Source organism: Haemaphysalis longicornis, unplaced genomic scaffold (assembly GCF_048455015.1).
Source record: "Haemaphysalis longicornis isolate Haplotype H1 unplaced genomic scaffold, Haemaphysalis longicornis Haplotype H1 scaffold_58, whole genome shotgun sequence".
Taxonomy (NCBI): Eukaryota; Metazoa; Arthropoda; class Arachnida; order Ixodida; family Ixodidae; genus Haemaphysalis; species Haemaphysalis longicornis.
In genome coordinates, this window is record NW_027526401.1 from 1,659,001 (window position 1) to 1,674,650 (window position 15,650).

The 15,650-nt window shown below is 48.0% G+C and overlaps 1 protein-coding gene across 1 annotated transcript in view; it reads left to right on the forward strand.

Moving 5' to 3' along the window:
* Positions 1 to 13,495, forward strand: part of LOC144140995 (tyrosine kinase receptor Cad96Ca-like) — a 56,997-nt gene extending 43,502 nt beyond the window's left edge. Inside the window, exons 8-10 of the mRNA XM_077672481.1 lie at positions 2,904 to 3,032; positions 3,255 to 3,366; positions 8,161 to 13,495. Of these exons, the coding sequence (XP_077528607.1) occupies positions 2,904 to 3,032; positions 3,255 to 3,366; positions 8,161 to 8,432 (513 nt within the window). The 3' untranslated portion in view covers positions 8,433 to 13,495. The remainder of the gene's footprint in view (positions 1 to 2,903; positions 3,033 to 3,254; positions 3,367 to 8,160) is intronic.
* The last annotated feature ends 2,155 nt before the right edge of the window (positions 13,496 to 15,650 follow it).

A 15,650-nucleotide genomic window follows, 5' to 3' on the forward strand; every position in this document is an offset into this window, starting at 1 on the left:
CCGAACCACACTTCTAGAATTGAAGCATATTCTTCTCGTTACTTTACGGGGGAAGGCAAAACTGGGTCCAAAGGGTGGGGGGACATTCATTCCTTCCTTCCTACCTTCCTTCCTTCCTTCTTCGTTTGATCGATCGAGAGGCTAACTGAAGCCATGGGGATAACAACGCGCTTATAACTTTCACGAATGTTTCAGACGGAACGAAGGGCGGAAAAAGTATGGCCAGAATGTTGGCCCTGGCCGCACAATTCAGATACAGAAAAGCTCTATGCCAACAAGAAGGTTGGGGCTGTGTCATTATTTACAGTCATTATTTACATGCTACGACGTCTGAGCTGAAGCTCTGAAGAGGTGAACAAAAGCTAAAAACTCTATGAATGAAGACAAAAAAATGGGGGAGACTAATTTCGCAGTGGGAGTTAGGAAATGAAACGTTCATTTTCGACTCTGGGCTCTGTATCACGATGACACCGACCCTCACTCAACCGTTTGCTGGCAGGGGGTGCTGTTATCAACTATTTGTGCTACTATGCAGAGCCACGTTTGTGCCCGCGTATGAAGCACTGCCATTATAGATTTCGTGGCACTTTATTGTGACGAGAAAAACCCCTGAAACCAGATAAATAACACATTCTCCGCTGCAGAAATGAATAGAAAAACTAAACAAAACACCATTTTTGTTGTTTGAGGCCGCACGTCCGACAACAGTTCCGCTGTCCTAATACTGCTACGTTCGCTCAGCGGAACGCGTCAAATCAATTTTGCGCGCGCTCACGGCCATGCGAGTGAGCGCACCACACCTGCCCTGTGGTTCGGGGAAGGTACCATTTGGGACAACCGCATGCAACTGTGTCCATCGGATATCCGGCCGACCAACTGAGCGGCCGAATCGCATCCGCCACAGAAAGCCGCGGTGCGTGTCGCCACTGCAGGCCCGACCATGACCCAATGTCAGTGACACTGTCGCCGAATCTTGCATGTGTTTCACGATCGCCAGTAGGGACACCCCGGGGAGCTTCGCCACGTGAGCGCACGCTTCCGAACGCTGAACATAGCGAGCGCCACAGAGACAAAACAAAACAAACCAGGTTCCAGGCGTGCCACGTCAGCATCCAACATCGTTCAAATAGATCGCTCTACCAGGCCTCAGGGGGGGAGGAGGGGGGGTGCTAGTTGGTAATGGATTGGTAGTTAACGCATGTGGAGTTTTTTTTTAAATTTAGCGACTAATTACAGACGGCCCCCGTAAAGGGACATTCAGAACAAAAATCTCGTGAAAGTCCTGTCTTTCTTCGTGAGCATGATTTATAGATATCACAGAATGGAGGGGCCGGGGAGCGCACAGGAACATAACGTGGCCGAGAAAAAAAAAGGGGCCATATTTTGTGGATTTAACTCGCCGAAGCTACGCCTGGCCATGAGGCGCAAAGCAGTAAAAGGCTCAGCATTAACGGCCGCAATCGAACCGGCGTGCCCGGGCTCAGCATCGGTGCAACACCACTGAGCCACCGCGGCGGGCGCGAAAAAAAAAAGAAACTATTATTAAAACTAATCAAACAAGCACTGATGAAACTGCGGTACAGTGTTCGAAACAGGAACTAATAGAGTTTGACTATATGAATTGGTGAATGGTCTCCTGCAACAAGGCATCATGTGACCAAGCGATAATGGTAATGTTATGCGTTTCAATAACTCCGTATAAGAGTTTTTTACGACCCCCATAACCACCCCTCTTTTTTCTGGGCGGGGAAAAGAGAGGCGTTATACGGTTTTTTTTTTATTCATTTGGGTAACTGTCGCGGCGAAGGGAAAAGTTCTTGTGACCACATCCCATTTTTTTTCTTTCGAACAAATTTTATGAGGAATTCAGCCGGAGATGAGCAGCTTGTGGGCGTTGTGTGCCAGGACAAATTCCCAGAAGTGCAGGGGTCAAACTTTCTGATTCTGTTCGCATCGCATTTGGCTAATTATCGAAGCAGTATCCATCGTTTACTCGCTTTCTGTGGGGACACGCTCACTTGTTCTTCGAAAAATTGACGCCGGCACAAGCATGCAGCATTTCTCATTAAGCGACGCACTCTCACTTATTAATGTGCAAGGCAATTGCGATGCCTCGAACGAGAATACGTTTGTCAACATGCTCAGCGCTGGCGACAAAAACCAACGCGTTATTTGTAACTTGCCAAGAAAGTAGGGGTTAGCTACTTACCCAGTAGCTAAAGGTAGCTAGCTACCTTTAGCTACTTATTTAGTATGCATGAACTCACTCTCATTTAAGTGTCTGTTTCCCGGTCGAGTAGAGGTATCGTCACGTAGGGTCCGTCGGTGGAAGCACAGCTGTGCTCTTGCATTGAGTGGTTGTGGTGCAGGAGAAAATCCAGAGAGACAGCTCACCCGCCGGCGCTCTTATTCATCATCATGAAGAGAGCGCACAATTGTTAAGGCATCACATATGCCAGGGTAAGAAGTCGGAGTCCTTGAGGAGGAGACAAGCCGATCTCTGAAACAAAGAAACCTGTTTGTATTTAGATCTCAATAGAGTTCCCACGGCGAAGAACTGTAAAACTGGCTTCTGCGCGCAGCATACCCATAACAAAGTTCCGCGTCTTGACGAACCAAACTTGATCTGTGTGTCGGGCGCATGCACAAAATACTGCAAGAACATGTGCGTATAGTTTCCACGCATTCGTGGGAAAAGGCCTCGTTTCCGCCATATGAAGCGGTGCAAGTGGACGGAGGAGCACATTTGGAAAGCTAGTACATTTTGCAGATTAAGTGGTGAGCTGGCACGGAATTCTGAAGTACGACGGAAAAGGGCCAGTGAACAACTAGCAGTTTAAACTCAGCCAGCGGCCGCCGTGCACCTCGGGGATCGTCTTCAGAGGTGATTCCTACTGCCGCAGATCATCCACCGGGACCTGGCGGCCCGCAATGTGCTGGTGGACGAACACAGCCGATGCAAGGTTGCAGATTTTGGCCTCTCCCGCAGCATTCGGGAATCGGAGACTGACGTTTACCAGCAGAAATCAAAGGTATAGGTGTGAACTCGCACTCTCTTGGCGTCGACTACAAAGTTGGCTTGCTTTTGGCGTGCATTCATCTTCTGAGCCTGCCATCGGAGTGTCCATGGGCAGAGTGACTTTCGGCCCCGCGGCACTGAACTCGCGTGAGCCGTCAGTCCTGTCGGTGGCAGAAAAACCTCGGCAATGGTGAACGGACGCTTATCCATTTCGCCTGCTCCACTTGACGCGCAGGGCGCGCTTCCCGTGCGGTGGATGGCTCCGGAGTGCCTGTACCTGCAGGTGTTCACCTCCAAGTCGGACGTCTGGGCCTTCGGCATCCTGCTGTGGGAGATCGTCACGCTCGGTACGCACTCTGTTCCTATTTCTCTCTCTGTGTCCTCCTTGGAAGCATTTCTGGCACGCAGAGTTCTCTACCCATTTGGCCAACAAAACTAAAAAAACGTTCTCGGTGTTTTGCCAAACAAAGTGCATTTTCACAGTCATTAGAGCTCTCTAAGTCAGGCCAGGTAATCAGTAGCCTTAATCACGGTTAGCGGGAGCGCAGGAGCGGGTGGGTTGTTCCGGTATTATCTTAGCATCCTTGCGGCATAGCGCAGAACCAACCCGCACGTGCGTCCCGAGTATGGCAACGAAACATTTTCTCTATGCCGTATACGCATGGTTGTAGATAATCTCGCCACATTTACATGCCGGGGAAGTCAGCCAACTGTAGTAGGACGTAAACCGTGCAATCTCGTTTCCTCGCTACCGTGTAATTAACCATCGCGACATACTCAGCATGTGAGCGTACGTAAGCGATCCGCGGCGTATACACGGGAACTCTGACGAAATGTGCAATTTGACGCTTATGTAACAAAAGTTACCACGAAACCCCTTAATATTGCCCACAAAGGATAGGAAAAACACCCTGCTGGTTATTCTAAACACAAGGGTTGAAATTAGGCTAGTTAAACAACGCTAATTGTATAGTTGAAATTAGTGTAATACAACAGATCGGATTAGTGAAGTTGGCAAAAATGCGAGCGAGCGCCCAGTGTTGATCTGAAGATCATTCACAATCTTTTTATTTTTGCTTTTTATCGCTTTTACCGGCATAATTTAGCATTGTGTTTTAATGCTAACGTAAACTGTATTCGCATTATCACTTTCACGGTTATCACCATCACCACATTCCCGTTAGCTGGTATAGGCGCACGTCGTTAATGACGTGCTATATGTTCTTCGATGCGACGAACACCGAAACAGTCCGCCCGATCATAAATACCTGTCATGAAACATTCTTTGCTTCCCCTAATTTTCGACCTAGAGACGGTCCAAATTATGATAGCATCACTAATAAGAATTTACACGGCACGTCATGCGAAACAGCGGGTGCTGAAAATTCCCGTTGAGCTTACGGGGCCAAAGGCTCGTGAAACTTTTCGCAGTGTTTTGGGAAGTGGCGACCAACTATGGCTCACTCCAAAGTAAAACCAATGTACTATTGCGCAATTAGAAGTAGCTAACAAGTGACGTAATCTTTACCGCCCAGCATTCAACAAGCGTCGCTACTTTTCAGCCGATCATCCCCACTATTACAGAGGTTTTAAGTTAGAAAGAAAAAAAATTAAAAATTTGCCCAGCTTCATTGACTTAAAGTCGCGAACGCTGATGTTAACAGCGAAGCTGCCTGCCATTCCCTATTCGCAAGGCTAAGCTTCATAGAACTTCTCAAAGCCAGCATATCGATTCCCGTCCGCGCCAATTCATTTTTGCCGTGTTCCACTGCTAACCTTTTGTAACTTCTGAACTTGGAATACTGCCACGAGGGAGCGCCGAGGGCGCTTTTTTTTTTTCGCGGCGTATTTTTTCATTTCTTTTAGTTCTTTTTTATTAAAAGAACAATGCAGACATCACTTATGTATTGATTTGTTGACTAAAATGTACTTGATGTTTTCTTCTTGCTCAACAGCGTTGACAAGTATAAACACTGCCACCAGATTTTGTAGTTTAGAAACGTTTTGCCCATACAAGCGTCTCGCTCAAGAATTCTTACAACTTCCTGTATGCGTGCTTGGCGCGTGCTCTCCTCTTCGATTGTCTATGCCCTCTTCACGTCGCTGCGACCGCGTTACCACATTTCGTCCTATGAAAGTCTCGACCAATAACAGCTTTGCTGTTACAACTAGCCTGAGGACTTGCGCCACTCTGGCGAGAACACTAAGGGCTGTGGAGAAGGGTATAAATGGGAGAGACATTATATGGAAGACAGCGGGGATTCGAAAGAAGAGCGAAAATGCGAAATACAAGTCCGACATTTGTCAAGTCTGATAGATGACTATTCAGCGTACGGATATCTACAGGCGAGTAGACAGGCCTGTGTCTTCGATAACGATTACCAGCAAGCGGAAGGCTTGTACTTGGACAGAGGGCGGCACGCATTTCGGGACTGAGACGGAGCATGGAAGTCAGACGTACACAAAGCCCTTCGTCAGGATGGCTCCGGCCACTGCATAGCGTGGACACTGACAAAGCGCATGGTCGAGTGTCTATACAAGCCCACAGGCGGCAAGCCAGAAATCCGGAGGTGGTATTAGCTTTCCCGCGATTGGTGATACCCTTCCTTCTGATCGAGGAGTAAGGCCTGGTGTCGGGGGGTCAAGAATCTTGTGGACAGTGAACGGGGCATCTTTCCAGCTGCAAACTGGGGCTCGTGGTCCGTAGCCTCTATGTCTCTTCCCACCAATTGTCGTGAGACATCCAGGGGAGGGATGTGTGAGAGGGTGGAATGTCAGGCTTGTGCAAAGCTCTGGTCATCATATACATCATCTTTTCTTAAATATATTATTAACACATATATACGCACTCGTGTAAAATTTATTTAGGCTGAGTTTTACGATGCATTCTTGAAATATAACGGAAAATCACACGTGTGTTTTGAATGTAGTCTGGGTAGTTTTTTTATTTACATTTTACAAGATGCACTAGCCGAGTTTCTTGACAAAAATCAGCTGCAGGAGGGTTTTTTTTTCTTGCACGTTCAGGTCGTAGCGAATCCACCTTTATGCATGCCTAAAGATGTCCAGCTTTTGTTCAGGGTTTAAGGCGCAACATAAGCTTAACTGCTGATCGTATTTTGTTCTGGGGCTTTTGGATCAAATGGTGGATCAGTAAAGACAGTTTGGCCTGGGAAACATTTTATTTGACGCGCCGCGAGACAGTAATGGGTTAAATATATATTGGACGCCTTAGTGCCCGAGACTGGTCCAGAAACTTTAAATCATCTTCGCTGTAGAATGATCTTTAATACTTTTCTATTAAGCAGTCTTAGCTGTTGGATTCACGGCAGCATTGTGTTCGGCGCAGACATACATATTTTCGTGATTAAACGTACCTAACGAACACGCGTCGTCATTTGTGGTATGCTGTTGCGGCATGTCCATGAGTCCAAGCTGTTCATCGTATGGAGTGGAAATGCCTTGTGCGTTCCCATTGACGTGGTATGTTAAACTTGAGGAACGATAAATTGATTATCATACGGACGCCGTAAAGACTGTCTTTCGCTGCTTCCTTTGGTACAGCGGGCAAAGGACGGGTGCACCTGTATCGCGGAAATTGTGTTTTAGGCAAAAATAATCTTCCATTCAGCCGCTGAGGTCATCCTTTGAAAGCCTAACACGTCGAATTTGGAGCAATTCACCAAGGATCGATCCGCCCAAAAGGGCGTGGTAGAAAATTTCCAGGCCTGCCTGACAGGATGCAGATAAAGATGGTATGCCAGATTTGTGATAAAGTGAGCGATGTCAGAAAGCCAAATCACTTTCTGCACATAGCATGGCCCAGCAACCGGCAACAGCACGTCAGCGACCAAATTATCGGCTCCACTATAGTTAATTAAGCCAACTGTTGCGGTCGCTGAGTAGTGCAATGACCCATATATGTGATTGGGCCTCTCCTGTACAGCAGGGGTTGGGAACTAGCGCATACGCTAGTAAGAAACAATGTATCATTCATGTATACACGCTGCCGGAAGCAGCGTACGCCGCATGCAGCTAGCGCCACGGAAAGACAAGAAAAACAACCGGTTCACACCGCCTGGAAATCTAGGCCTCATACTCCCAAACCCAAATCTGCTCCCTACGGGCCACCAGTAAGTCTGGCACTAGGCGGGTCAATCATGCCTGGCGAACATAACACCTAGCAAAGCAGTCTTATACGAGCGAACACGTACATGGCTTTAAATATGACTAATAATCCGCATTAACGCTATAAGTGAAATTTTCGTAAATCGAAATCGTCGGTAGGTTTGGAGGCATTATTACTTTTTTGTGTTTCGTTCTGAGAGAGTGTCTGAAGAACGCCAGCCACCGGGCAGTACGGGGCAGAGGAACCGTTGTAATTTGCTATCCTTTATTCCGAGTGCACTTAGGGCGGCATGTGTTTATACAGATTTAGAAATTTTGTAAAAAGTGCAGCAAAAAATAAAAAGTATAAAAATGCGTCATTAGAATGTCCTTACATCTTCCAAACGGTTTACCTTAATAAAAACTCTAAGGCGCTCTGTTGCTGAGAACGAGGTCGTTGGTCCGGTTGGCCTACGTGGCGGCCTCTTGGAAGGTAAACACAAAAACGCCCGTGATAAGTAAGTTTCGATTTCGTTAAAGAGCCCCAAATAGCGCTCATTACTCCGAAATCTAAATTTACTACCCAGCTGTACTATACAGCTACTGCTCATACTACATACTACAGTGCATGTGTTGTTTCTGCGCATTAAATAACAAAATCTGGATTTTTACTGCTATCTTACCTAACCCACTGAATCTAGTTCACATCCCGAGTGCCCTTTTGTAGGAGCCCACGATCATACCAGCCGCCTGAACTACACAACAGCCTTGTTTTCTACCAAGCCACGGGTGGCTTGGCCGAGGAAACGAGGTCACTACGAGTATGTATAGCACAATGCTATGTTCCAGTTACTATGGACGTAAGAAACGGCGTTTCACACAATTCGGTTGAACGAGACATGAGATGACGTCAGGGCTTTAGAATATCACGGCAGTTGCGGCACCAGTCTGAACCGGATGCTACTGCGCGTCACTCCTGGAGTGTTGTGTGCTTTGACTGACCCCGGTATCTCTTGATGGGCCACACAACGCAGGTTCCACGCCATACCCGGGGCTGAGCGCCCAGGAGGTGATCCACGCGGTCCGCGACGGCCGCGTGATGGCCCAGCCGGCGCATTGCCGCTGGGAACTGTACCGCCTGATGCGCGCCTGTTGGCATCCGGACCCGCAGGAGCGACCGGCCTTCTCGCGGCTCTCCCGGGACCTGGACCAGCTCATCAAGCTCAACGCTGGATACATAGACCTGGACAACTTCCCCGAGCACGCCTACTACAACGTTGAGCGCGGCGTGGACGAAAAGCTTTAGATGCTTATATTCTGTCATCTGAGCGCATTCCCCTGCCGTGGTCGAAAACTGGAGATTTCGCTAGGTGCCAGAGATTGCTTGTGCAACATTCCTTGTGACAACGTCCACGGCTTTTCCTTTGAAGACAACACTAGAGTTACAGTTCGCAACTTTTGGTGATGCCTCCTTGCACCCACAGCTGGAGGATGCATCCGCAACTGAAGCGCTCGCAGCCGAACAGCTAGTGATGACATTCCAGGATGTCGCCATCGACTGTCTCTACATGTAAGGGTGCTAAAGGTGTGCTGGTATGGCATCTGCCGTAGTGCATTTTTCTCGCCTCTACGTGCAAGAGAATGCAGTGAAAACACATTCTTTTTTATTTATGTTTGTTATGTTTGCGATCGAGCGTCGAGACAGCTGTAGTTTGGGTGGCTGAATGGCGTGGTTCGGAACCACGAGTGGTCACTCGCTTGCTACAAAACTTAGTGGAGAAAGAGCGCTTCATACATTATTCGTCATAACAACAGTGCTCTCGAACGACCATGCCATCAGAAGCATTGTCATGGTGTTATATCGTTAGTAAGTGTGGTCTGCAGCTCCGTGAAATACCGCTACTGTATACATGAACCGCTACCAGAGTGAATTCCAGAGAAGCACGCCGGGTGCAGGCTTTGCTGCAGGTCTGGCAGCATACGGCTGTGCACATCAAACAGCGCAGTGTCCCAGAAGTGGTCCGTTGCACCGGGAAACTGAGAAGTTCATCAGCGGTGATCTTACCGTAAAGTCTACGACACGCTGTGGCGACAGGATCTTTGAGTCCATGCGCTCGTGGTCGGGGGAACCTCAGTTTATTGTATGAAGTGGAAATTTCTTTTGCGTGCCTAGCGACGCTGTATGTTGAACGTGAGGAACGATAAATGGGGGATAATAAGGACGCCGTACAGGTTGTCTTTCGCTGCTTCTTTCGCTGCTTTTTTGGAGCAGGGGATCAAGAATGGGTGCTCATGTAGCGAATATATCGCTTTTTGCGTATAGAAATGAGCGACCAGCCCCAAAATAGAGAACGGTGCTATGTTTTGGATGAATTTTTGTTTCGTCATATTGCTCTTGCGGCGCCTGACGGCCCTCGTCCTTAAGGCCTGACTTTCTCTGGTCAGCGTGTGGAACGGTGATCCAAAGAGCGCGTATCAACCGAGAGCCGCGTGCAGTTTTTTCTTGTCCACTGAAACGGATTCTGCAGGCGATCGAATTCCAAGAACTGTACATACATCGGTGCTGCGTGGGTGCACACTGAGCACTACACCATGTGTGTGTATGTGCATCTGCGTTTTCCGACTCGCAGCGGATAAATGAGGCACGTAGCACCCATGGTATGGGCGTCTGGAGGAGTCCGTATATAGAGGGCCGCCTTCCCGTGATTTTGAGGACAAGCCTGTGAGGAGATTTAGTTTGTCTTAGAAAATGTTGCCGGGGCTAACTGAATGCTCTTTATTCGTTCAAAGACACTGATTACCTTCTTCGATCCCCCCTTTTTTCTCGATAACCGGGTGCGGTGTGCCCCGTGTTGGGAAAATGTCTGCGGAAGCCCATGGCCAAAATTACTGTAGAGCAAGCTTGTGTTCTACTAGCACTACACAGCGCTGCGTGCTGCGAGCCTCATGTAGACAACAAGCAAGGAGTGTGTCAAAACGCTAGAAGCTGCGGTAGACCCTCGCAATATCGTTGGAGGGAAAACAGGCGTAAATCGTTATTCATCACCATATCAAACTTGCGTGGTGTGAATCTGTAATGAAGTGTGCTATTTGCAAGTACGTCGGTGAATCGAAATCAGTATGCTTCCCTCGCACAGGGCTTAAAGAACACATTCAAACGGATGTTTGGTTCTTAGTTCGGCTACGCCATGTGCGGTACGGTACGGCGACGTGATTGATGGTGGGTTTAATATCATGGTGCCGCCACCGCAGTCATGTCATCAAACACAGCTGCAGAGCTGCCCTCTATGCCCCTTGTTTTGTAGCGCATGGGTGTACGTGTTTCGGGACTGTGGCATGGTTCCTGATGGCTTTGATCCTAGTTCTCCCTGGATGGCTCCTTATTCGCGTTCTCTTTTCGTGCGTGTGGATATGTGTGTGCGCCCCCTTATTTGCTCCGTCAGGAAAATTTAGTCTGATCTTGTCGAGAGCTGTGTACAGATGCACCATGGCGCGAACAAGCATGCTAAGATTAAGGTAAATTACGCAATCCCATGAGCAGTTCATCTGCCTGGCGCCGCTTCACGCCCTGCGATGAGACCTATCAACGAATAGGAGGAAACGGATCTCAACGGACTCGTACTCGTTTATTTGAAGCACTAAGAAGCGACAAAAATAGGTTACACGTCGAAAAAAAAATGGTGCCTCCGCATCGACGCGGCACAAAAGTAGGCGTAAAAATTTAAGTAAAATCTTGTGGTCGCAGGACTGGTACATGTCATGCTTGCCCGCACTCAGTTCCTTGCGTAGCTTTGAGAGTAAAAACTTCCTTTTCACAGTTCGGTCCTAATTTTGCAAATGTATGACTTCAAAAACAGCATTGTAGTTTCCCTTATGTTACTTCAATACGGCCTTGCTATTTATGTTGGACTCCTCACCCTTTCTCGTTGCAAACAGTACATACGTATGTATAGGCCCGCCGTTGATCGCCGCCTTTTAAAGACGATAGTCTTTCTTGGGCTGCTTAAGCGCAGACATTTTGGTCAGTCTGTATGCCTGTCTGTTTGTATGTCTGTCTGCCTGTCTGTCTGTGACTCGATTCAGCCACCCGGCCAAAGTGAAACAGAAGCTGCGCAATAGTCTTATATACCCACAGCCAAATCTAAACGCCTAAGTCCGGTGTCAATGTTCATACTTGTCAACATTGTTGAACAAGAACAGGAGATTACGCAAATATAAGGCAGAAAATCAATACATAAGTGCTATTTGCAGTGTTCCTTTATTAAACATTTATGAATGCTTGGTTTTTGCTATAGCAAATGAATTACTACATCAACTGCAGAAAACCGTCGCCTGTTGTTGCCCGCGCTCCTGGCGGCATTTAAGGAAGCAAATGGCAACAGCAACTAAAGGTTCTACTAGATAGGTTCCACGTTCAGCTCGCAGGAGTAGGGCAACGTGTTTCTATAAACGTTGTAGTAGGGTGCCTCGATTCACGCTCGTCTCCGCCGTACGGCAGCGCTGGCATCGAGGCACCCGACTTGGAGAAGGGGAACGCGGTAAATTGAAATTGTCTTGAGCAAACCTCTAGAGTGTTATCTTGGGAGAAACGAGACGGGAGAGGAACAGCATGAGAGGTGAGCGGAAACCGAAGGAAAGCATTTATGTATTTGGCAGGAGCGCCAGTCGACTATCGTCTTTCGCCGACATTTGCAACAAAAGGAGCAGGTACGCGGCCTTTTTTTTTTTTTTTTTTTGGTGCCAACTCAATCAATCGTGCTTTGAAGGCAAGATGGAAGTTGTGGCACCGGCCCCCATTGCGCCGAGCGACCAGCTTTGCGAAGCTGCAGGGGCCTGTTTTGTAAGTCCACCATTCTGATTGCCCCACACTCAAAGGCAATCCCGTGGTTCAGCTTCACCGCAAGGCGCTTGATTGACCAAACCGTGCAACCAACAGTAAAATTTCGGCGAATGACGATGTCGAGCGTACGACTTGACTCAAAAATGTGATCTGCGCTGTGGCAGCATACAATGCAAGCATGCGGTTCTGCATTGCGCAGGTTCCAGCGCACATCGTTTTATTGAGTCATCGTATGCTCGACATCATCATTCGCCAAAATTTTAGTGTTGGTTGCACGGATTGGTCAATCAAGCGCCTTGCGGCGAAGCTGAACAACAGGATTGCCTTAAAATGTGCAGATCGCCATCAGTATGAGAATTTGCTTCGTTCGCGGCATGAAGTGCTCACTCGAGTGCATTGCGGTGAAGCTGAACCACGTGATTGCCTTAGAGTGCGCAGATTGCCATCATTAGCCGAATTGGCTTCGTTCGCGCCATGAATTGGCCAGTCGAGTGCATTGCGGTGAAGGTGAACCACGGGATTGCCTTACAGTGCAGTGTACCAAACATACTTTGGCGGCGCACTCCGCCTTTTAAATTTCCATGAAGGTAATTTTTGAGCGGACGACTCACAGCTTGGACAAGTGCCCGTTAGCAGGACATGATTACGTGTTTTGTGGCCGATAATTTCAAAAAGCTAATGTTTCAGTATTTGGAATGCCTAATCATTATCCACAGAAATTTCGGTTTCATTCGGCTTGATAGCTCATTTTGAAAAGGAAAACCATTTTGGTTCCCTTTTTGCTACCTATGTTGTTATTATTTGCGGGGCCGTGTAGGTAACCGGCCTCACAGCTGGCCCACAAGAGGCCTTGTTTTACATTAGCTGCCGTGTGACGCAAGGGCCATTCGCTCGAAACCGAACGCTACAGGAACTAATTTCCGCACGTTGGGGAATTGGGAATGCCACTTGCTGTTGCTACAAGTATGAAAGCGTGAAAAGTACTCGGGCTGCAGCTCAAGATGGAAAACTAAACTCTATTTGTTTAGCTCCTGCGGCCTATATCTTTTTGCCCACCCTACAGAAGAAATACAAAAAAGGGAAGGTAATATGGTGTATCTCTTCTTGTTCTTTTCTTTTACTCTTGTTCCACTTTCAGTACTGTGATGTCAATCCTGACAAACAATTATGAGCTAACGGGATACCCCACCGGCCGTGCGCATTGGGTCACTCTGAAGCGGATGTATCTTGTATCCCATTGTTTTGAAGGGCTTGTGTGTTTTACAGAAACTTCGCTCATTCAGAATGACGTATCGAGCTTAAGCTGGTCGCTCCACGAATGCATTTTTTTTTCTTTTCTTACAAGAGCACATATGAATCTCGTTCACTGCAACGCGCCCTGCTTTCTCGCATTTGCTAACACTCAGACGCCTTTGTCGATTGTCTCGCGTACTCTTGTTCATGTGAGCGTTACATCTTGTCGACATAACATCTGTGTAGATATACATGTATATATTAAGTCATGCGTGAATAAAGGTTGTGTTCTTTCACGAGTAGTGTCCATTAAGGCGTATACGCACAACCGACTGACAAGATTTTTGTTATTTTTTTTTGTATGAATGAAGGCGACATTCCCTGCATCCGATTAGCGGCAGGCCCGTTCTATTGAATTTACTTTCCTGCCACGAAGTGAAACGTGCAACCACCGTGATGCAATTGAGAAACTATACTCATACCATCGCATCGATTTTTGCCCTATATAGTACCAGCATGGTACAGCTCTACAGCGTTCAGTGGAACTGCTCAATGAACAACAGAATGCAACAAAAATGTCATCCTTTGTTATCGTTCTTTCAGTTGTAGCCGCTTTTCGGAAAATCATTAATGTCCTGAAAAATCTGTTATACAGGAGGCCATGCACCCTAGGAAACAAAAAAGAGAAATGTGGAGGATCCCTAAGCACGTTCTTATGAAATGAGAACACGAAAGCGTGCGATCGACTGAACTTTAGACGATAAAGACTCCATGGCGCCGACAGCGGCGCCATTCGGCGTATCACACTTAAAATGAGTAGCATTCTGAGCACGTCGGTAAACCATACCTTGAGTAGGATAGCGCAATTTAAAAAAAATCCAGACGTAGGAGACATAGACACACACAGCGCAAAATGTGTCATTGTGTGTCTATATCACTTATGCCGTGTTTTTTTTTTTTTTAATATTGCACAATCGTTGCCGTCATGGTGCGTTTCTATACATTAGAATCAAGTAAGCGTCTTAGGCCACCTTGCGCCATTTATAGTGCAATGATTCTGAAATGGGAGTGCGCTGACCCCAGGGGACCCAAGCCCTCCCCTAAACGCTTCCCTCCATTCTTTGCTCCTTTTTTGCCCAACCTTGCTGGGTACGCCAAAAGGTGGCTTCGCTGCATGACTTGTACCCTTTATTTCTCCGCGTAGCACATGTTTTAAGGTTGGCTTTGCGCACAGCACCTCAGCTATGCAAAAAAGCCAGACACACACACGCACAAGGCTGCCTGTAGGTTTCGTGACTTCTAGCTGCAAGAGCAAATTGCTTGACAATACGACACGCTTCAGCATAAAAGTCAGACACAAAAGGCGGACATCGGGTAAGTATGTGGGTGACTTTAGCTGCAAGTGCAAATTGTTTGAGATTTTGACACGAATCGTTTATCACAGTTTCCCCTGCCATTTATGCACGCCCGGAATACTCATGGTTGAGAACCCCTGTTATAGGGAATCGCTCACGAGGCAGATCCCAACCACATGCAGAGGCTCGTGCCCTTTTTCGGCCTTTTATTTCCGAGGCATGCGCTGTGGAGCCACATGGCGCGTGCACCATTTTTAAATGCGAATGCATTTATTAGTCGGGGGTTGTCTTGCGTCCATCGAGCGGCGTGCGCCTGCATTCCTCCAGCGCGAGCGCACGTGAGCGCGCGCCTCGTAGTTCTGCCTTCGTCGTCGTCGTCGTCGTAAATGCGAATGCATTTTTTAGTCGGGGGTTGTCGTGCTCCGTCGGCGTGCGCCCGCAGGTGTTATCTCTCCGCGCTCAATGCCGAACGAATGCGCTTGAAGCGAGCTGTACCAGTTTGCTCGAAGCGGCAAGGACGGCGAGTACTGCGGTGTTAGTCTCGTGTCTAACGTGTATGGGAACATGATATCGCACGCCGTTGCCACGTCTCCCGTTCGAGACACGTCTCCGTACAAGGACTTGTACACCCTTGCCTACACCGGAGACGGAGTCTTTGTGGTGACCGTGTACCTCGCGCCCAACCTCGCTCGAGACGCCGTTGCCGCGCAGCTGGACGCGGCTATGGAAAGTGTGCGCGTGCGCTCCAAACCCTCTGACCCCATAGTCTTGGTTGGCGACTTCAACGTTGACGTGCGCAAGAAGAGTGGCGAGTGGCTGGTCGAGTACATGCAGACCAGGCACTCTATGCATTGTCTCTCTGCCGGCTTCGACACGTGCCCCACTACCATTCACGGGAGTTACGCGAAACTGTGACGCGCGTATGCTTCTCAAAGACCCTTTGACCGTGCACTTTAGCGATCACAAGGCAGTGATTGTGGCCGTCAGGTACAACGATAACACAAACAGGTTCTGATGAATAAATGATTACGTTCACACTCTCGTCATTAATAACGCCATTACTCGCAACACACTCATCGGTGCACCCAGTGCATTC